Source organism: Monodelphis domestica, chromosome 4, assembly GCF_027887165.1.
Source record: "Monodelphis domestica isolate mMonDom1 chromosome 4, mMonDom1.pri, whole genome shotgun sequence".
Taxonomy (NCBI): domain Eukaryota; kingdom Metazoa; phylum Chordata; class Mammalia; order Didelphimorphia; family Didelphidae; genus Monodelphis; species Monodelphis domestica.
In genome coordinates, this window is record NC_077230.1 from 437,676,556 (window position 1) to 437,698,208 (window position 21,653).

The 21,653-nt window shown below is 56.8% G+C and overlaps 1 protein-coding gene across 4 annotated transcripts; it reads right to left on the reverse strand.

Moving 5' to 3' along the window:
* Positions 1-5,091: 5,091 nt before the first annotated feature.
* LOC100029905 (NACHT, LRR and PYD domains-containing protein 14) lies at positions 5,092-19,849 on the reverse strand. Of its 4 annotated transcripts, none has more exons than XM_007506379.3 (13): positions 19,735-19,849; positions 19,127-19,186; positions 18,959-19,048; positions 18,697-18,780; positions 16,595-18,275; positions 16,341-16,514; positions 15,751-15,918; positions 14,590-14,760; positions 9,020-9,190; positions 7,314-7,484; positions 6,925-7,095; positions 6,440-6,610; positions 5,092-5,436 (listed from the first exon to the last, which is right to left on the reverse strand). In XM_007506379.3, exons 2-13 carry the CDS (start codon positions 19,146-19,148, stop codon positions 5,295-5,297), a joined length of 3,216 nt encoding a protein of 1,071 aa, XP_007506441.1. In that variant the 5' UTR covers positions 19,149-19,186; positions 19,735-19,849; the 3' UTR covers positions 5,092-5,294. The 4 variants fall into 4 exon arrangements, with proteins under 4 accessions (XP_007506441.1, XP_007506439.1, XP_056652505.1 ...); XM_007506377.3 differs by having other exon boundaries at positions 19,587-19,846; XM_056796527.1 differs by having other exon boundaries at positions 19,749-19,819.
* Positions 19,850-21,653: the final 1,804 nt, after the last annotated feature.

Here is a 21,653-nt window from a genome sequence, read left to right on the forward strand (position 1 = left end):
TGGGCAAGTCACTCGACCCCGTTTGCCTCCATTCCCCATCTGCCAGATGAGCCGGAGAAGGACCTGACACAGCCCTTGCCAAGAAGAGTTGGACACAGCTGAAACGACTGAGCCGACTCCAACATGACTCCACAGGGGACGCTCGAGATTTACGCAGGCAGGCAGAGATGGCGGATCATTGGACGAGATAGGGAGGAGAGGTGACAGGTAGCGCACAAGGGGGCAGGTCTGTTTGGCATTGGTTATCCCTTAAGAGGACGCCCATATAGGAAAAGGGGCCCGTGGCAGCTTGGTTGCTTGGCGGCTTTACAGGGGTTCTTGGGAGTTTACTCACAACGTGCCGGTGGTCCTGGGTGGCAGCAGGACATGAAGGATGGGCCCCCACCCCGGAAACAGAACAGAGATGCCAGGCAGGTTCTCCCCCGGGCGGATGGAGCTTCTTTGGCTATTTACATTTCTTCTAGTGGTGGTTTTCATTCTCTGTGGAGCCGGAGATCCCGTTCCCAGGCTCTGGCCCGGAGGTGGATAGGCTAGACAGACAGATGATGGCTAGGCAGACACACAGACACACTCAGCCAACGAGGAACCTTTATTGAGCACCTACTATGTGCTGGGTAGGGATGGGGGATGGATTCACAGTGAAGGGAGTTCAGTCTCCAGAGGGCAGCATGGAAATAACCCTGGAGAATGGAAGGAAGCAATGGAAGACAGAGCCAAGGGGCCCAGGAGACTTTCTGTAGAAGGTGGGAATCTAGCTGGCACAGCAAGGAGGCCAGGAGAGCCAGGAGTGGGGGCCTCCACTCAGCATTCTGCTGCCCTGGGCTGCAGGAGGAAGGACAAACCCCCCGTCCCACCCCCTCCCCTGGAGGCTAGCACAGTGGAGGGGGCCTGGATTACTCCTTGCTCCCACATAGCCAGCCGCTCTTGGGCCCCCCTCTACCTCTACCATTCAGGAGCTTCTCGGAGGGTGGCTCTTGTCTCCCACCCTTCTTTCCTCAGCGTGGGGGGCTCCGTCTTTCCTGCCTGGCCTGCTTCTGCCCCAATCCTAGGGAGGCTTCCACTTGTGGCGGGATTCTCAGCCTTCCCAGTCCCTCAGCTTAATTAGTCCATGCCCACTCCACAGGAAGACAACCATCCCCTGGACCTTGCCCTCCCGCACAAATGCCCCACCTCCCCGCTCCTGCACCCGGAAATTCCCTCATCTGATCACCTGCTGTCATTCCACCTGCCAATCCCAAACCCTGACCTCCAGTCCTGTGCTCGGGCCGCCTCATGGGCACTTCACCATCGATCCCTTCCAATAGGGTCTCCACTTCCCCACCACTCCGCAGGCCCCTCACCCCTTGCTCACTCCACTCTGAAACTGCCCCCTCAAACGCCTGTCCCCCAATTCCCAACGATGCCGTCTTCTCACTCCTCAGGGATCCTCCCTCAAGCCTGGGATGGCGACCAGAGTGCAAAATTGGGAAATGAGAGATCCTCGTCATCACTAACGTGGCAGCAACTGCAGGGATGACTCGGGGTGCTGCATACTGGCACACACATAGGCCAGTGAGGTCTGCCAAGGATAATCAGGCCATTTCTGATGTGGGATTGATTTCAACCCAGACCTGCTCCACTTTGTTGGGCACCCAACACTGGATGGCGCTTCCTCCAGGATCTGGCAGTGTTGGGAAGAAGCTGAATGAACACCTTTCCAGCTTCAGATTGTTTTTTTAAGACTTATAGGGGAGGCAGAATGGCAGAGAATAAAGCCAGCAAGACCCAGCTTCAGTTCCTGCCCCTGTGAGCCTAGGCATGGGTGCTGCTTTCCTACCCACAACTCCAGTCTTCCCTATTATGTGAGGATATGGAGGCATGCGTCTGTATATTCAATGAGCCACATCACTGGTCCCCATAATCCCTCAGAAGCAGGGGGGAAGGTCCCCTGACTCAGGGATCCTGCATTCAAATCCTGCCTCAGATGTTTCCTGCCAGTGTGACCCCAGAAGAATCCTACCATCCCTGGACCTCCATCTCCCCATGTGGAGATGACTTCAGCCCCTGCCCAATGGTCCTGGCCTCCTGGGAGCCCTGAGCTATTTTACTGATGACCCTTCTACTCAGCTTCATTATCTTTCAGATGACTCTTGTCCTAAGGTGGACAGGGTGAGAATTCTGGACGGGGGCGGTAGAGCAGAAGGTCCACCCCACATCAGCCCAATGGAGGTGTTTGGAGTGAGGCCCCAAGGAAATGGGCTGTTGGTGTGGTGTGCATCCCAAAGGAGTCATCCAGCAGTCATCCGGGGGAGCGTCCAAATTGCTCTGGGAATTGCGGGGGAGGGAACCAATGGGCGAGAGAGGAAAGGTGCATCCAAGAGGAGGCAAGTGCCTAGACTGGAGCTGGACAGACCCTCTGGGGCCTGGAACAAAAGGAGAGCACTTGGGAATGCAGAAGAGGGTCGTGATATCCCAGAACGGAGACCACCCTGCCCAGCCACACCATCCACACAGCAAGGCTCGTGAAATGTCTTGTAGCATCAGGAGAGCAAACATAAGAATGATGCACTATGGTGGGCGAGGGCGCAGCCAAGACATTGAGACTAAGTAATCCCATTCCCATAATTTAGCTGCCCATTTAGGGACAGCCACTAATGAGGCTGACCAGATCTTATCGCTGGGCATTTAGATTGGGAGCTGAAGCCAATGCTTTGTGGCTCACAGTTTGGCCTGCGACCAGGGAGTCTCCCTCGTTCCTTGGGCTTGAAGGGAGCCAAGCTTTTAGGCCGGGGATCTGTGGGCAGGGAGCTCTGGGGCTCCACCAACTTGGATGGGGGAAAATTCTCTCAGGATTTGTCACTACCCTGAAATTCAGCACTGCCTATGAATGTGGGCGAGCGAATGTGACTGAGGAGTCTTTAGGATTAACCAGACTTGGGGGGTCTGTGACCCCAAAAAGGTCAAAAGCCCGTCCTAGGAGCACAATCACAAGGCAGGCGTGGCCTCTGATCCCTGCATCGGCCAGTGGCTTCCCCCAAAGCCTGGCCAGAAGACTCCAAATGGGTCCTGTGCCCGAGTCACCCTGGCCCTCAGGGGCCCCAAACCCACTTGACTATCAGTGAAAGTGCCTAATGGACTGCCCTGCATTCCCTCCTGTGGCAGGGACAATGACTCACCCCAAAAGCATTCATTTAGAGCCCATTTGCTGCTAAATGATGGAGAAAAGCAGACAACAGTATCAGCACTGTCCCTGCCCCCAGAGAACCCTGGTTAGCCCCCAAGCTGCTACTAGTGCTATTATCCTTATAAATCTTAACTTCCTTCAAATGATAAAATAGCAAAGGCTGCTGGTGGAGTCTCAACAGGAATCTGGTTAGGACTCTGAGTCTGGTAAACCAAAGACCAGGTTTTTCTTTGGTCTTCTCAGATATAAAGCAATCTATAAAAACTGCAATAAGTAGTCAATAGTGTTTCCCAAGTTGGGAGAGGAAAACCCTGAGCTCCTTCAGCTCTTTCCCTCAGGCAGAGAGAGGCCAAGATGTTCCCTCTTCCTGCCCTGAGAGTCTCTGAGTGTGTCTCTGCCAACTGCCAGAGAGTAATAATTGACACAGAAAACCGGGTGTAACTGTCAACATCTGAAATTCACACCCTCTCTCGGCTGTGCTTCAAACTCTACTTCTTTCTCCAGCAGCCACTTTATTTCTTATCCCCAAACTAATAAAACAATCCTGATTTTCTAATATCATCCTTACACCTCTTAGCTCTTCTGCCTTTCCCCCAGAGATCTCTGGGCAGCAGAGCTAATCAGAGACTTGGGGCAATTTGTGAGGTGAGAGAATGGGTAGAGAGCTAGGAGGACCCGTTCGAAGTGGCCCTGCCCGCTCAGTCCTAGAAGAGAGTTTAGGCATCCCCAGCTTCCTGGCCCTGGGAAGAGAGGCCCAACCTCAGCCCCGAAGAGGGCAACCATGGAGAGGGCGCTACTTGGTCCAAGGGGAAGAGTTCCCGAAGCTGCTTCCTGCATAGAGCCAGGTTCATCCTCCAGAGAGCAGCACCCGCCTCAGCAAAGACGTCCCCCTCGTGGAAGCTGGAGGGGGACAAAAAGCCAAAAGCCCTCTGCTGTTTCCAAGAGTGAAGCTAGCCGGACAGCACAGGTGGCCTATTTTAGCAGCCCAAATTCATTCGTCTTCTGTTGAGAACTCAAGCATTTGGGTGATGCTGGAGGGCTGGCTGTGGGATGTGCTCTGGGATCAGTGGGCCTCGCCAGCTTCCCTGCAAAACCACTCTGAGTGGGATTCCCTTATGAATTCACACTGCTGGGGGAACAGAGCGCCTGGGGCTTCAAGAGCTCCCAGACAAAAATGGGTGCGCTGCCCCGCCAGGAGCCCCAAATAATTTCCCTTCCAGAGCCCGAAAGTGAGCCCTCACCAACATACACATTTCACCCAGGAGCCTTTCATCCTCATTTCCAAAAACCTTAGGCAGAAGTCACTCATGGGGAGAACCGGAGCCAAAGAGGAACATCTGGGGCCCAAATCCCCGAGAACCAACCCAGCCAGTGGAGGCTCCAAGCTCGGGGGCCGGGGGGACAAGCCTGGGCTGCTCTTCTTGAGGGCAGGGGCCGTCCCATCTGTCCTGCTGCAGTCTGCTGGCCTGGCTCACCAGGAGGACTGATCCTTCACCCTGTCCGTCCGGGAAGCCACGGCCGGAACCCTGGGTCCCCTTTGATCCTCGTCAGCCCCGACCCTGAGCGGTTACCAAGTCCTTTTGTTCCTCCTCTCCAAACCCCTTTGGGGGTGGGGGACAGGAGATGACAGCCAGCCAGAGGGCCCGACAGCAGCAGCAGCAGCCACTCTCCTTAGGGAGTTCCCAACTGACCAGAGAGAGCCCCGCCCTGGCCTTCCAGGAGCTAGATCCAGCCTGTGGACCGTCCCTAATTTAGCCGGCAGGGACGGTCCTGTGCCCTTTCCGGATCCTCCACAAGGCCTGGCACACTGCCCTGTGGGCGGCCACATCCCCACCGTATGTCTCCTGGTAAAGAAGGGCCAGACCATGCCGTTGTATGTCCTCTCCAGCTCTAAATATGGCGGAACACCCCCAGCAAAGAAGGCCAAGAACAGAAATCAGTCTGTATTTGATTAATGCAAGAAGGCTTTCCTCGGGAGGAGGGCAAAGGCACTGTGTGGTGTGATGGGGGTCTGCCCAGGGGCTCCCACACCCATGGCTGCCCCATGCCACCCCCTAAGGGCTACGAGCCCTTCTGGCCCCCCAGGCCCTGGGGACAGACTGAGGAAGGTGGGGTGGGGGCAGGGCATGGGTCAGGTCTCCAGCCACCAGGAAGAACCGTAATCCTCAGGGTCCTGACTGTACCAGTCACCGGTAATGATCAGGTGGGGTTTGCGCTCCTCGGCGGCCTTCAGCATCTGCTGGGCACTGTTGCTGAACGCCTCCTTCCACAGCCTGCGGAAGGAGCAGAGGGAGCAAGGAGATGAGCACTAAGCGCCTGCTAGGCGACCAAGCCATGTCCACACGGAAAGGCCTCCCCTGCCATGGCTTTCGCTCTCGGGCCTGGATTCCCAGCTGCCTTGTCCCAGGTTTTCCCAAGAGATTAGTTCTACTAACTCACTTGCCATGCAATCTCAGGAAAGACCTTCCTCAATCCAGACCTGCTTCCCCCTTTGTGGCTGTTTGGGCAGGACTCTGCCCTCCTGGGTAGGTGCCATGTGGGGTTGACCCAGGAGACAGAGGCACCCAGACTAGGCTCAGAGGTCAAGGCCAGGAGCAAAGTTGCCCCGGAGAGGCCACATGGAAATGTCCCTGAGAAAGGGCAGTCCTGAGGGACAATTCTGGAATCTTTTTTTTTAATCCTCACCTTCCGTCTTGGAATTAATACTGTGTGTTGGTTCCAAGGCAGAAGAGCAGTAAGGGCTAGGCAATGGGGGTTAAGTGACTTGCCCAGGGTCACACAGCTGGGAGGTGTCTGAGGCCACATTAGAACTCAGGACCTCCTGTCTTTGGGCCTGATTCTCAATCCACTGAACTACAGAGCTATCCCCAATTATGGAATTCTTATTTCGGTATCTTGTCAGTGTGGGTAACTCTCCACCAGTGGGAATTACAACTCATGCACTCCCTTGAAAGGCGGGTTTCACAGGCTTCTTTGCCAGCCCAGCACCCCGAGTGCCTTCCCTGATCTGCAAGAATGGCATGAGCCCCTCTCTTCCTGAGAGGCACCCTGACAACAGTGACCAGTCTGCTGGCAGGAAGCTAACCACAGCCCCTTCCCAAGGGACAGATTCCATTTCTCCGTGCCCATGGCTACTGTCAGCCTCTGGGCACCAGCACCACCTGACTGAGCCACCCTGGACACAATCTGGTGCTGGCCGGTCAGCTCTTCCACTCCCAGTGCCCATGCCCAGCTGCGCCAAGCTCCCAGGATCCTGCATCCCCAGAGGGCACTCACGACAGGATCTCCAGGCCGCATTCAGGCTTTTCCAAGGCCTCACACAGCAGCCTCACCCCTTCGTCCCACAAGGCATTCTGGGCCAGATTGAGACTCTTCAGCCTCGGATTGCAGAGGAGAACAGAGGAGAGATCCTGACAGCAAGCCGTGTTGAGCTGGCATCGCTCCAGCCTACCGGAGGGAGACAAGCACGGGAATGGCAGGAGCTGGGCTGGGGAACCCCCATAGAAAGTGTTCAGGCTCTCCTGGAACAGTCCACAGCCAAGAGCACGAATGGCCTTTTGGCCCTCATCCTCCTGGAGTCACCCCATCGCCCAGGCCACCCTCCTCCCCATCTCGGGACCTCAGAGCCACCTCAGCTTTTCCTCTCTTCCTCACAGAAACCCAAGGGGCTCTCCTGGTCGGCCTCTCTCTCAAGGCCCGTGGAGTTCTACCTCTACCTCATCTTTGTCTCTCCATGAGGGTAGTCTGGACACCCAACGTACCCGATCCTCTGGAGGGGGCAGCTAGGGTGCCTCAGGGCCTCACACAGCAGCTTGACTCCCTCATCTCTGAGGGCGTTGTGGCCCAGGTTCAGGCTCCGCAGATTCTGGTTGAGGACGAGGGCAGCTGAGAGGTCCTGACAACAGGCCTCGGTGAGGAAGCAGACCAGCATGCTGCAGGAGACACCCAAGCAGCAGCCCAAGTCAGGAAGCCCCGAGTTCTGATCCTGGGTGACCCTTCCCTTCTGTCGGCCTCAGTGCCTCCCTCCCCACGTTGTGGCAGGGACGGGAGGAGAGAACATTAGTTCAGGGCTACTATGAGGGCGACTATCTTTCCTGTAATCGCATCCATTCGAGGTCTCTAATCACTGCTGAAGGGAACAAGGACTCACTCGAGGGCTTGAAGGGGACACTGGGGCTGCCCCAAAGCCTCACACAGCAGCTTCATCCCATCGTCTCTGAGATCGTTCTCCCCCAGATCCAGGTGAGTCAGGTTCTTGTTGCTGTGGAGAGCAGCCGAGAGCGCCTGGCACCCCTCGGCGGTGAGCTCGCAGCTCCATAACCTGGAGGGCACGGATGGACAGATGGACATAGATGTATGTGGACGGACAGACATTCCCAGACACACGTGCACCCATGAAGCTCTAATGCTTCCAGCTCCCTCGAGCTCAGGAGGCAGCATTAAGTCTTCCCCATCTCCTGCAGCCCCTCCCTGAATCCCCAACAGCCCAGCCCCTTCATGAGGGCTCCTGCTCAGCCCCGAGGCTGTCGGGCCTCATGCTGGCCAGCTCTAACGGAACCCATCCCTCCGTGCCTTCCGCCTTAGCCTAAGCCCACTCATCTTCCTCCCATGGAGATCAGCAAAGGGCCCCATTTGAAGTTTCCAAGAATGGAAGATGGAAAATCTAATGGAAGAAATGAAGAAAGGCTCCTTGGGGTTGCCGCCCCACCAGTCTCTCAGCTCCCCCCCGCACTGGGGATGAGAGAAGGTGCAGGCCCTGGGAAAGCCAACGATGGGGCCTGAATGGCCCACCTGCCACTGGGCTTCACTAGAACAAAGGGTCTAGCATTTCTACACCGCACACACCCACAAAGCTCCCGATTCTGCGCTCCAAGGCCACTTCCCAGCACATACCAGCAGAGGAAGATGGGTCCCCGCCTGAGCCTGTTCTGGGCAGCAAGGTGGGCCCCTTACAAGAATGGTGGAACCTCCCTAGCACTGGCTGCAGATCCAGAGGGGTGGGGGGAAGGGACACTTGACAGGCTACATGGAGATCTGACAAGGACACCAGGATACGGAGAATCCAGCATGCCCCCTCCAGGGTCCAAGCCAGGACAGTCCGGGCCTGGCCTCAGGACATGGATAGTCTCCAAGCTTTGGGGAGGGCTCTAGAGACCACCACCACTTTGGCGTCAGGGATTGCAGACCCCTGCTGACTCTCCGGAAGGTTAGAGCTAGGAGAGGCCCCAGGGATTACCAGGCAAAACAGCCCTTGGTGCCCAAAGGCTACCCTCCCCATTCCTCCTCACCCTGGGAGTGCCTTCTCCCTCTGGCAGTCCCATTCCCCATTCCCAACTTTGTGGCTCCTTCTGGAGCATATCTTCCCCAGACCAGCCCCCACCTCCTCTCTTGTAGAAGGAAGGGCCCAGGCCGGGCTGACTCTTCCCATCTGGCCCAGACCCCATTTCTACTTTTCATCTCCCTTTTGTGCACTATCTCCCCAAACCAGAAAGTAGGCCTCTTGGAGCTCCTTCCACTGTATCCTCAGAGCTTGGAACATGGTACAGGCTGAAAAAGGCCTTCCTCCCCCTTCCCTATCTTTCTCCTCTCCTCCCTGCCTCCTTCTTCCTTTCTTTCTCCCTCCCTCCTTTCCTTGGCAGGCCAAGGCATCTCCTCTTTACTTCTCAAAGTATCACACAAGTGACAACATTAAATACAAGAGGAAGGGAGGGAGCATCCCCTCCATCCCCATAGATGAGTAACAAACATTCAAGAAAATGACCTCCCTGTCCAAAACAATGACCCTTAAGACCTCTCCTCTCTCCTTAATGAGCCCCTGGAAAAGGGAGCCACCATCAAAGACCACTAGGGCCTTACGCCAGTCTCTGGAGAGGACACTCGGGGCTCTTCAAAGCCGAGCTCAGAACCTTCAGGCCGTCATCCCGAAGGCTGTTGCTGGCCAAGCACAGACGTGTCAAACTCTGATTGGAGGTGAGAGCAGCAGAGAGATCCTGGCAAACACCAGCCGTCAGGCCACATGCCGGCAACCTGCAAGACACATGCACACACACAGATGGCAAATGACCCTTGGAGTGTTCCTGGGACAATGAGAAAGTCAGGAAAGATTCTGGGAAGAGGGGGCTCCTAAGTAGGCAAAGACGGAGGTACTCGGTGAAGGGGAGAAGGAGAAGTAAGGGAAGGGGCAAGCCGGAGAAGGAAGAGGAGTGGGGATGGAGAAAGTTTCTAAAGTGGGATACAAACCACCCAACCAATGGTCATCCAGGCCCTGACCTCCCTGGAGAAAGCTTTCCCCAACATGAAACCTGCCTCTTGATGCCCCTCCACATAAGAGTCCTTCAGATGCTAAAGTCACAGCCCTCTTCCTTCCCATCCTGACTGTCCTTCTCTGGATTTAGTCATCCAGCTAGATATCACCTCCCTATTCCTGGGAGCCGAGCCCCTCTTAATACAGCCAGGAAGACAAGAGTTCAAATCTTGCCTCCAACCCTCAACCCTGGATATCACTTCCTCGGTCTTCATTTGCCCATCTGTAATATTAGAGGGTTGGACTCAAGCCTTTGTCACCGCAGAGCCATGATCTAATGATCTGTCCATCCAAGTGGTGATGAATCCACCAGACTGTGGTCTTGTCCAGTGGACATCTCTCCATCTTCTCCACTAGGAAATGAGCTATTGGAGCAAAAGCTTTGCTAGGATGCAGGTATGTAGTCTTCTCCCCATTTCCTACCATAGTTACTTAGTTGTGAGTCTGTGTAGCCTATCTTGGTGATAATGGGCTGGCTCCTTGTCATCACTGCCTCAGCTTCTTAATGGTTCAGTCTAGAGCCATGTTGGTGAACTATGGCATACATGCCAGAGAGGGCTGCTCCCTTTCCCCTCTCCATGTGCACCTGAGGATATTTCTCACATGGCCTGCCACTCTGCCCAGCAGCCCAATGGGAGCACTTCCTCCCTCCCATCTGAGGTAAGGTGGGAGGGGGGGGGGGCTCACTTGTAGCATGAGAGTTGCAGTTTGGGCAATGTCTAACATCCCTAAAAAGTTTGCCATAAATGATTTAGAGTATTCTCAGGAATCAAAGTCAAGTTCATTGGCCTAGAGTTTGCAGGTTTTGTTCTCTTCCTTCTTGTGAAGGCATCTGCTATTCTGTAATCTTTGGCATCTATTCTGACGTCTTTCTTTTTTTTTTCCAATCGGCAAAAATCCACCTTGTCTCACTCCCCCCACAAAAAGTTAGAAAACAAGCCCCCTAATATAAACATGTATAGCCAAACAAAATATTCACATTGGCTTTAACCAAAACAAGTTTCCTCTTTTGTCTTCTATAATCAAGGCAGCTCAGAGGTCCTATCAAAGTCGACTCTCTTTATAGTACTGTTATTCTCTTAGTTGTTCTCCTACTTCTGTTTATACAAGGCTTCTCAGGTTTCCCTGAAATCGCCCCCTTCATTATTTCTTCATGTGCTTCATCACATTCATATAACCTAACTTGTTTAGTCATTCCCCAATGGATGGGCACTCGTTTCCAATTCTTTGCCATTAAAAAAAGGAGCTTCTTTAGCTATTTCTGTACATTATCAATTAGAATTGGTTTTGCTATTTTACTGTTGAGAGAAATGCATTTCTGTAACCAATTGTACACGTGTGTGTGTATTCCTCTCTCCTTTGACCAGTTTGGATGAGACTGAGGTTCAAGTGTCAGCCACTCGCTGAATCCCTTCCTGGTGATGGAGATATCTACTTGCTCATGCTGATTATGAATTTCCCCTAACCTTCCTCTCCCTTCTCCTGTCCTGTCCAGAGTATTCCTCTTCCCTTCTTTCCATATCTAAGATCATTAACACATAACAGTCCTTGTTTAATCAGACTCCCCACCATGAGCTCTGATAATAGTAGGGCTCATAAATCATCTCTTCATATTAGAATGTAGACAGTTGATCCTTGATTGTTCATTAAACTTACCTTCTGTTTCTCCTGACTCTTGTGTTTGCATTTCAAAGTTTCTACAAAACTCTGGTTGTTTTATCAGGAATGTTTGGAAGTCGTCCATCACTGAAGGTACATTTTCTCCCCTATAGCATCAGCCTCACTTTTGCTGGGCAAGTTATTCTTGCTAGTAAGCCCATATCATTTTGCTTTCTGGAATATCATATTCCAAGCTCTCTACTCCATAAATGTGGTAGCTGTTGAATCCTGTGTGATCCTGACTGTGGCTCCTCAGGAACTGTTTGTGGTCATTTTTTTGACTCTGGAGCTTTGAATTTTGGCTATAATATTCCTGGGAGTTTTTGTGGAGGGTATCTTTCAGGAGCTGATTGGTAGACTCTATTACCACTTTGCTCTTTGGTTCTAAGAGATCTGGTCAGTTTTCTTTAAAGATTTCTTGAATTTTAACATGATGTCTAGGTTCCTTTTTTGGTCATGCCTGGTATTTCAATCATTCTTTAATTTTCTATTCTCCATTCTTCTATTTTTTAGGCTAGTTGTTTTTGTTATGAGATACTCACATTTTCTACTTTTTCAGTCTTCTGACTGTTTTAATGGCCATACAGAGTCACTGGCCTCTATCTGGCCAATTCTATTTTTAGGAAGTTTGTTGCTTTTACAAAGTTTTGTACCTTTTGTACCCAACTGCTGATTCCCTAGTTCTTTCTTCCGTTGCTCTCAATTCTTTTCTAATTTTTGCTGCTAGAGCTCTCGTTTATAAAAAACATTTTAAACTCTTTAAAAAAATTCCTGCTTCATCCCATATAGGAATTCTAATTAAATGTGTGCCCCTGTTGTAGTTAACATGCTCCTGTTGTAGTTATTGTCTTCCTTCAAGGCTTGGTTTGTAGATGTTTCAGAGTCATTCCCTTCTTCTGGGTTTGCATCCTGTGAATCTTAAAACTGCTCAAACTCTACCTTAAAACATTTGGTTAAGGCTATTCCCCATTTTAAACAATGAAGGTACTTAGTCAGGAATGTATTGGGAACTTTAAAATTACTCCACCCATACTTAGGCATACTTTAGGGGAAGATAAAGTTGTAAAACTCCTTAGTAAACAATGAAGGTACTTAACTCATACTTATAGTGAGGTTTAAAAGCCCTTATGCTAGGTCTATTTTTAGATCTAATACAAAAGGGTGCTAAGTACCTATGAAGGTCAAATTAATCACTGAAAGGTCAGGCAACTTGCAAGGGACAACCTTAACAAATCAATGTGAAATATTCAGAAGCTTTAGTCTTCCCAGAGAAGGTGATAACAAGATGTGAATTAAGAATGGTCTGTCCTTTGGAAAACTTCTACTGTGATTGATAGATGTGAAAATTTAGGGGAGCTGACATAAGAGAAAATTCTCTTTAAAAGGAGGTCAGGTCAGGAACTGAGAGCTGGGCTCTCTCTCTGTGAGGTCTCTCGGTGGCCGAACTTAGTTGAGCTCAGGAGCTGAACTGGAGGGTCTCTCTGAACACTAGAGTCTTGCTTGGAAAGATCTTGTAGTGAGTGATTAAAGACTGACTTAGTTTCTCTCTTAAAGAGAAAGGCCTAGGCCCTAGCCTTTTCCTATTTCCTCTTACTCTGTCTCTTTCCCTTTCCTTAATTCCTTCATTTATATTAATTAAAATCTCCATAAAACCCAGCTGACTTGGGCATTTCATATTTGGGAATTTTTCCCATGGCGACCACTTATTTTTGATATAAAATCAAGACACTAAAAATTATCTTTACAGTTTGGGCAATTCAGAGTCTTGAAGTCCACATTTTCACAGTCACAGTTTATGGCAACCACTTTTTTGTCTGTAACAATCCAAAACATCCCTCTCTATGATTGGGGATGGAGACTAAATGATCACCCCGGTGCAAATATCAATAATATGGAAATAGATCTTGATCAATGACACATATAAAATCCAGTGGAATTAGGCATTGACTGGGAGGGGAGGGGAGGGAAACAACATGAATCTTGTAACCATGGAAAAATACTCTAAATTAACTAATTAAATAAAACTCTCCAAAATAAATAAGTAAAATATAATCATGCAGATTAGAATCGGGAAAAAAATTTAAAGAAAAAAAGCAAACATCCCTCTCAACTTAATGGCTTTTTCTGGTGGGATTCTTTTTTTTGTTTGCTTATTTGTTCAGCCTAGATTTTGGAGTTAACGGTAGGGCTGACCAAGCTCTGCCTCACTTCTAGAGGGAAGGTCTGAGCTGGACCTGTTGTGAGGATTGTTATCATACCAGGACCTCTGGGACAGGCTACAAGCTGGGAACCTGACAACGTTCCAGACTCCCACGGGGGCTGATCCACGGCAAAGTCTGATCGCTATCCCTGGTCTGAGCTTTGCCAGCCAGTTCCTGTCCTTGATTCTGATCAGAGCAAGAGTAGATATGGCCAGACTCTACCCTTGTTGGCCAGCAGGGTCAGAACAACAGAGCTGGCGGCTTCCCTTTGGCTCCTGAGCTTCTGAACTCACTCCTGTCTCATGAGACAGCTCAGGGCCTGAGCATGCTGCCCGCCCCATCCCTGCCTCCAGGCACACGTTTAGAAACTTGAAGGACAAACGACAAACCAGAAACAACCCCCCACAAATGGGAATTATTTTCATGAAAATGCAATAACGGAAAACAGTTCTCCAAGTATCAGGGACACGAACTGGTACCGCTTGCACTGATGCTAAAGTCTAGGGCGACTGAGATCCTTAGATAGGAAACTACAGTGACAGGCACTCGGTTTATCATTTCTCCTTCCCTCCTCACTCTGTGGCCAAGGGCTAGGGAGGCAGCAGCACCAGCCTGTCCGACTCCGTTCAGGCCCCTGTGTGCTGGGTGTGGGATGCCCTTTGCTCCAGGCCAGGCCGGGGACATCTAGGAGACCGTTGGTGACAAGGAAGGATCCTGCTCATGACCTCACAGAGAGAACATTCTACCACCCAACACCCCTGACGATCCCCCTGACGATCAGGAAGTTCTTCGGCCGTCCCAGAGTTGCCTGTGGAGCTGCCCCGGGCCAAGGAGAGCAAGGCTGGACCCTTCTCCACATGGCAGCCCTCCGAGTCCCTGACATCGCTATTCCCCTGCCCAGATGAAGTCCTCAGTGCTCCCCCACTGCCTTCCTGTGGACACACTCTAGCTTGTTAGCTCTCGTCTTCAAAGATGGCATCCAGGCCCTCCCATGATGCCCGCTACAGTCCCGTCATGTGCAGTGCTGCCATTTTCTAGACAAGGAAACAAGGGATCCAGAAAAGGGGGGCACAGTCACCCCGAAGGGTGGCTCAAATCCTCGCCTTGAAACTCCAAATCAAGCCCTCCTCTGGGCCCCCACAGCCTTGGAGGTAGCCCAGCCCAAGAGGCAGCAGCCCGCGGCGCCATCGTCCTACAAACCAAACCAAAACTGGGGCCGGACAGCCACTGAGGAGAAAGGAAGGAGAATGAGGACGACTTACAGCAGGCTCTGGAGGCGGCACTTGGGCTGGCTCAGGGCCTCACACAGCACCTGCACGCCTCGGTCCAGGAGCTGATTGCCCCCCATGTCCAGGTGGCTCAAGCTCTGGTTGCAGGTGAGGGCCAGGGCAAGATCTGGGCAGCAGGCCTCGGTGAGGGCGCAGCTCCTCAGCCTGAGGGAGGGAGGGAGGCAGAGAAAGCATCAGCGAGGCTGCCTCCACGGGCCTCTCCACCCCGAGCCCTGCCCCAAAAGGAGAGGCTGGACCATGCCCAGGGGCGGGCAGCACTGCCACACGACCGGGACGGGGAAGGCTCCTCAGAGGGCCCCAGGAGGGAGCGGAGGAGAGGCTAAGGCAGGAAGGCCGGGCAAGCACTGCCTCCAGCCAAGCTCCAGGCACCCCGGCCTCTGCAGGGAGGAGACCTCAGCCGGAGGACACCCCGAGCCTCCCCACGGCTGCAGGGAGGCAGCACGGGGCACAGGCAGGGCCGGCCATCGTCCTCCTCCTGCCCCGGCCACTCTCCCGATGGGACGTGGAGAACCGTGAGGGCAAAGGAGAGCCTCATCCCTCGCCTCCAGGCCTCCCGTGTCCTGCTGTGCCTGTCCCTTCACGGGGCCCCACGCCCGACTCCGCATGGCCACCCCCAGCCTCCCCAAAGCTCCAACGTAGCCCCAAGCAGCCCTTCGCCGCTCCATCTTAGACGGACTCCCCCGGCCTCCTCCCCGCCCCTCCCTGTCACTCGACGTCCCCGCTGTGGGGCTCCTGCTGGTCACGCGCACCCCAATCCCAATCCGGGTGGCTGCTGTCGCCCCTCTGCTGGTCCGCATTTCTCACAGCTTCTCTCTCCTCCTCAGCCCCCAGAGCCTGAGGATCCTGGAGTCCCTCCCCCTGACCTCTGACCCCTCGGCTTCCCCTGCCTGACCTCCGACCCCACCACGACCCTTTGCTGAACCCATTCGGCTCTCGGCTGTCGGGAATGGCTCGGCGGCCTCGGAACGCAGCTGGAGAAAGCCATCCGCTAGCTCTGCCTGGGGCCCCTGGCCCTCGTCCCGGCCCCTCCATCCTCCATTTAGCCCCCAAAGGGCTCGGCCTAAAGTGCAGGCCCCCCCCGCCACCCATAAAGTCCGGGGGCTCCCCAGAGAGAGATGGGGGGGGGGGACCTACCTCAGATACTGCAGGTTACACTGCGGGTGTCTCAAGGCCTCACACAGCAGCTTCATCCCGTCGTCCCCCAGCTGAAGGTTCAGGTCAAGCCACGTCAGATGCTGGTGGCCACTGAGAGCGAGCGGGAAATCTCCGCAGGCGAAGGGGACGAAGGCCGTCTGCTGGACCCTGGGGCAGAAACGGACACGGGGTTGCCTTCGGGCCCGCGTCCCCCCGACGGTGCCCCCGCAGAGCCCGCCCCGGAGCCGAGGAGCCCGGCTAGAACGAGAAGGGAAGGGGGGCAGGAGGGCCGAGGCGGGCCGAGGCGGACGGGTCGGGTGCTTCGGACATTCCCGACGGGAGCCCCCAGCCTGGGAGTCTGCCGATGTCACCCCAGGAAGGATGGACGGGAAAGTCGAGAATGAAAATCTACAGACCCGGAAGGAAAGATGCCAGTGAAGAGGAAAAGGGGTCCCCGAAAGGCCGCTGTGGCCCCCCAGGGGATCCGCCGGACGGCCGCCCCGCTCGCTGCCTGGGTCCTGCTCCCGCCGGCTGCTCGGCGGGCTCATCGCGCTCCCCCCGCCTCGGCCCGTCTCGGCCGCGGGGCCCACCTCAGGTTCTGCAGGCGGCAGTCCTGGTGTCGGAGCTGCTCGCTCAGGCTCTTCATGCACAGGTCGTTGAGGGAGAAGAACCTCAGGTCCAGCTCGCGCAGGCTGGTGCTGGTGGTGAGCACGGAGCACAAGGCCTTCCACAGGGAGGCCGTGGCCAGGTCCGAAGCCTGGGGCCTGGGCAGGAGGGGCGGATGGAGGTCAGAGGGCGGCCCGGCCCGGCGCTCCCCCGCCCCCCCCGCCCGCGGGGCCCTCACCCGGCCTGCGGCTCGCCGTCGTCGTCGGAGAACACGTCCGGGTCCAGGTGGAGGACGAGCTTCTCGAGGCGGCGGCAGTGGCGCAGGCAGAAGGAGGACACGAGCAGGTCGGCCTTGCCGCGCAGGACGAGCCGCAGGTCCCGGAAGTGGTCCATGACCTGGGTCAGGAAGGCGGCGTCCTGGGCCTCGTAGAGGCTCAGAAAGAACTGGTGCAGCGAGTGGCTGTGCGGGGGGGCGGCGCTGACCACGGCGGCCCAGAGCAGCAGGTCCCGCCGCAGCTGGGGGGCCAGGCGGCAGCCCAGCCCCTCCTCCACGGGCCCGGCGCACTCGGGGTTCAGGAGGCCGAACAGGAAGTGCACGGCCGTGCCCACGAAGCTCGCGTCCTCCCCCGAGACCTTCTCCAGCTCCGTGGCGAGGTCCTGCGAAGAGGGCGCCAGGCCGGGCCAGCGGGTCACCTCCATGGCGCTGTACAGGGCGGCCAGGAACTCCTGCAGCGTCAAGTGGAGGAAGGCGAAGGCGCCGCCGGGCCGCGGGAGGAGCAGGCGCGAGGCCACGAAGGGCTCCAGGTCGGCCTCGGCCAGCCCCAGGCGCTCCAGGTCGCCGCGGCCGAAGCGGGTGGCGCGGGCCAGCACGCCCTCGGCGGCCAGGCGGCACAGGCCCCACAGCGGCAGCTCGCGAGGCGCGGGCCGGCCGCGGAACAGGCCGGCCACGTAGGACGCCAGCAGGCTGCTGGCGGTGAGGGGGCCGCGCCGCAGGTCGTCGCCGCCGTCCAGCCTCCGCTTCAGGCACGCGCAGACGAGCCAGCACACCAGCGGCGCGCGGCACAGGGCGCTCAGCGTCTCGTTGTCCCGCACGACGGCCAGGGCGGCCCGCGCGCCGGCCGGGGCCCCGAAGAACCTGTGGAAGTAGTCGTCGCGGTCGGCCGCACACAGCCCCAGGACCTCCACGAGCCGGGGGCAGCCCAGCCAGGGCGCCAGGCGGGCCCAGCCCGAGGGCCGCACCACCACGAGCAGCCGGGCCTCGGGCACCAGGGCCTTTCGGAGCAGAGCCTGCAGCAGGCGGCCCGCGGGCCGGGGCGCCCCCCAGTCCCGGCACAGCTCGGCCTCGGGCCCGTCCAGGAAGGGCTTCAGATCCTCCAGACCGTCCACGACGAACAGGAGCCTCCGGGGCCGTGACAGGATCTCGGAGACGGGCGCCGGCGGATCGGGCCACTGGGCGGCCATCAGCTCGGCCAGGCTCCTGTCGGCCGCCGCGTCCAGATCCCCGGCGTCCAAGTAGAAGACGTAGCGGAAGGCGTCCCGCCGGGGGCGCCCCCGGGCCCAGTCCAGCACCAGTTTCCGAGCCAGCACGGTCTTGCCGATGCCCACGGCCCCCTGCAGGATCACCGTGTTGGGCCGCCTCTGGGTCCTCTCGTCGGGCTGGAACAGCGCCGCCAGGTGGCCGGCCCGCTCGGGGGCCCCGGCGGCCGGAGGCCCTTCACTGGGCGGCCGCTCTGGCCCCTCCCCGGGCGGCCGCTCTGGCCCTTCCCCTCCCACGACCACCCTGAGCTTGGCGCAGTTGTGGTGGAACTGCAGCGTCACGGGCCCGTACAGGAAGTTCTCGGGCGCTCCGGGCCACGGCTCTCCGGCCCTCAAGGAACAGAACCTTCCTGCCACCCAGGCTCGGTACCGCCTCTGGTCATCTGTCGGGGCGGAAGAGCACGGGTCACGGGGAAGGCAGGGGGCCGGGGGGCCCCGAGCTCTTGGCCCTGAGTTCAGATCCCGTCTCTGCCTCTCGCCGTCTCTCGATCCGAGACCCTTCCCACGTCGGGGTCCCCCAGCCTGAGCCAAGGCTGGCAGGGGGATAGGCCGTGGGGGGCACTGGGAGGAGCGAGGGGTAGCGGGCATGAGGCCCCGGGTCCCACCCATACCCTGGCGGTGTGGCCCTGGGCCAGTCACTTAGCCCCCGTGGCGGAGCCAATGCCCCGTAAGAGTGGGGGACCCTGGACCGAGCCAGGGGAGGTGCCCCACGAGCTCCCCCTCCTCGGACGCTGGGCCCAAGGCCGGGCCACTGTGGCAGCCGTCCCAGGCACAACACCTGGGCAGGGGTCGGGCCCCACTCACCCGAGTCATCCTCCGCTTCACCATCTCCGTCCTCTCCTGGGCCGGCTCCCCCGGGGCCTCTTGTCTGGGCCGCCTCTGGGGACCCTGAAAAGGGCAGCGATGGCGATGGATGCGGCCAGAGCCCGCCGGGAAGCAGAGCTCCAGCCCGCCCAGGCCAGGGGAAACAAGTGCCCCCCCAGAGGGTAACCAGAGGCCCGGCACTGGTGCATGGTTGGTGGAGCTGCGGAGGCCCGGAAGGCTCCCACACCCCGGCATGACCTACCCCGAAGGGGCTCTGATGGGTCCCAGCATATTCCCAGCTCCGGTCTGTGTGCCCTGAACACAAAGTAGGGGCGCAGCGACTGCTCAGCACCTGGGGAGGGAAGAGCACAGCTGGGGAGCGCCGCTGCCTGGAGGGGCCCATTCCCTGGGGGGCGGGGCTCCCACATACTGCTCTCCTGCTGCTGCTCCATGTTTCCACAGCCTCCGGGGGCTCAGCGCTCCGAGGGGCCTGGGGGAGGGGAGAGAGAGAGAGCGCGCCCTTAACTCCCCCTCCCCCTCTCATTCCTGCCAGCTGGAGGACTGGGCAGCCTGGGCACCTGGCGGGGTGGGGCTCCTCGGGCTTCCTCTTCCGGGGGGGGGGGGGAAGGGGGGGGCCTTGCCTCAGTTCCCCCTCGGGCATGGCTACCCCAGGACCCCGCCCATAAAACCCGACGGGGGACGGAAACTGGCCCCTGCCCGGGCTTGCTCGCCTGAGGCCACAGCTGGTTTCTCCGCACTTAAGGCTTCCAGTCACTGGGAGAGGAAAAACACCCTCATGGCCCCGCCCCCACGCCCCGCCCTCCCCTCCTTCTCGCCATTGGCTCTCCCCTCAGCCCACCCCACTGCGCGGGAAGCCTGGGGGGCAGCACCTTGGGGCGAAACTGCGGGAGACCCAGCGCCCGGCGCCTCCGGGCCTCCATCCGAAGACTACATTTCCCGAAAGCCCCCGCGCGGCGCCAACTTCGTCCACTGGCGGCGGCGCGGGGGAGCTCGGATCTTATATTAGTAATTACTCACGACTGTACAGAGACCATAATTAAGAACTAGTGGCAACTTTGTCATGAGTCATCTCATGGGTTGTCATGATGACAGTCGGGGGCCTCCAAAGCGATTTCCCATACACCCACTGGGCTGGGCCGCCCCCGCCCCACCCCTGGGCAGCAGCCAATCACAATACGGCATCTGTGACGTCACTGCCCTCCCCCAATAGTCAAAGCCCTCCGTTTTCTTCAAATATTTTGCTTTTTCACCTATTACAGCTAAACACAATTCTTTTGAAAATCCGACATTATTCCCACATTAATTAAGGCCTGGAGTCAGTTCAAATCCGACCCTAGATTTTCTGGATAATCGCTTCGCTCTCTTTGCCTCAGTTTCCTCATCTGTAAAATGGGGTTGAGAAGCACACCTTTACCTCCCAGAGTAAATCCCATTAGGTCGTCCTTGGGAAGCGCTGGGCCAAAGTAAGTGCCCCGTTAGCTAGTATTAATCATGGGGTGTACAGGGTGTTCTGGGAGAGCGAGCGCCCCCTAGTGCCGAGGTCAGCCACCGAATCCTGAGTTGGCTTTTCCCACAGGCCTTGGAAAGGTGCCCTTGGCCCAGGAATGGGGAGGCGTGGGGAGAGACAAGGGGAGCCCCCCACAGAACGGAACGGACGGGGCCTGTAGCTCCAGCACCCACAAGAAGCCCGGCTGCCCAGCAGCAGGCACCATGCAAGTTTGACACTCTGAAACCAAGCCCGGACTTTGTACTTGGACAGAGCCAGGCCACCTGCTGGCCCGTTCACAGCCAACTCTTGGGGTGCCCTTTCCTTGGGCTCATTTTACACGTAAGGAAACGGAGGCGAGCCATTATCCCGCCTTGCTTGGCGCTCACGGCTAGGGAGTGTGTGAGGCTGGATTTGAACTTGGGCCTTCCTGACTCCGGCCCGGCTCTCTGCCCAGCCACTTTGTGCCCGAAGGGACGGAGAGGCCCTTAATTATGCCCCGCATCATTTCCTAGGCTCCTCGGCTGGTCCAGGGCCCGAGATCAGCGCAGACCTCGGCGTGAGTCCGTTCCGAGCCTCCCCCACCCGATCTCCCCCCAGGAAGTGGCCGGGCTTTGGGAGAACGGGGCCACGTGTGGTGGGGGCTCTGGTTTTCTAGGACGAATCCAGTGGCCTTCATTCAGGCGAAGGTGCAGAGGCCTTTAGACGTGGACAGGCCATGGCTACATTCGAGGAGGAGGAGGAGGAGGCCTTCCTCGGCACATTCTCCGGCCGGGTCCGGGGTCCCTCCCTGCTTGCTGGGGACGAAGGCCAGGAAACACGGAAAGTGCCAGGAGATGCATCGATGGGAGCAGAAATGGAGGGCATCAAAGCAGCTGGTGTTTTCCCTGCTTGCCAGCACTGCCTAACAAGAGTCAAAATGGCGCCCTTGTATCTCCTTGAAGAGAGGAAGCAGCTGGTGATGAGGGTAGGTTCAAAGGGAAATCCTTCAGGCTTTTGCCTCGGAACAAAACTCGGGAAGAGGAAAATGTTAAAAGTTAGTTCAGGAACAGCAGCAAGGTGGCACAGTGGATAGGGCAGCAGGCTTGGCGTTGGAAGGACCCGAGTTCAAATCTGGCCTCAGATTTGTGCCCTAGCTGTGCCCCAGGCCCGTCACGAAATAAATGCCTTTTGCCAAGCCCCTGCCCTTCTGTCTTCGAGGTGTTCCTGAGACTGAAAGGAAGCGTTTAAAAAAAATGCATCGCCGGGCTGATCACTGGAGGTCGGCAAAGGTTTCGGGCTGGAACCAGCTTTTCTCGTGAACGCTGGAAATGCGATAGTTTGAATTGGCCCTGGTCAGCCCAAGGGGACGATGGGCCCGTCCGTCTTGGCCCCTCTCCCGTTGCTGGCACATCCGCGCCTTCTCAGATCCACTGCGGTTGGCTGAGCCCTCACTGAGTCCCCCGATCGT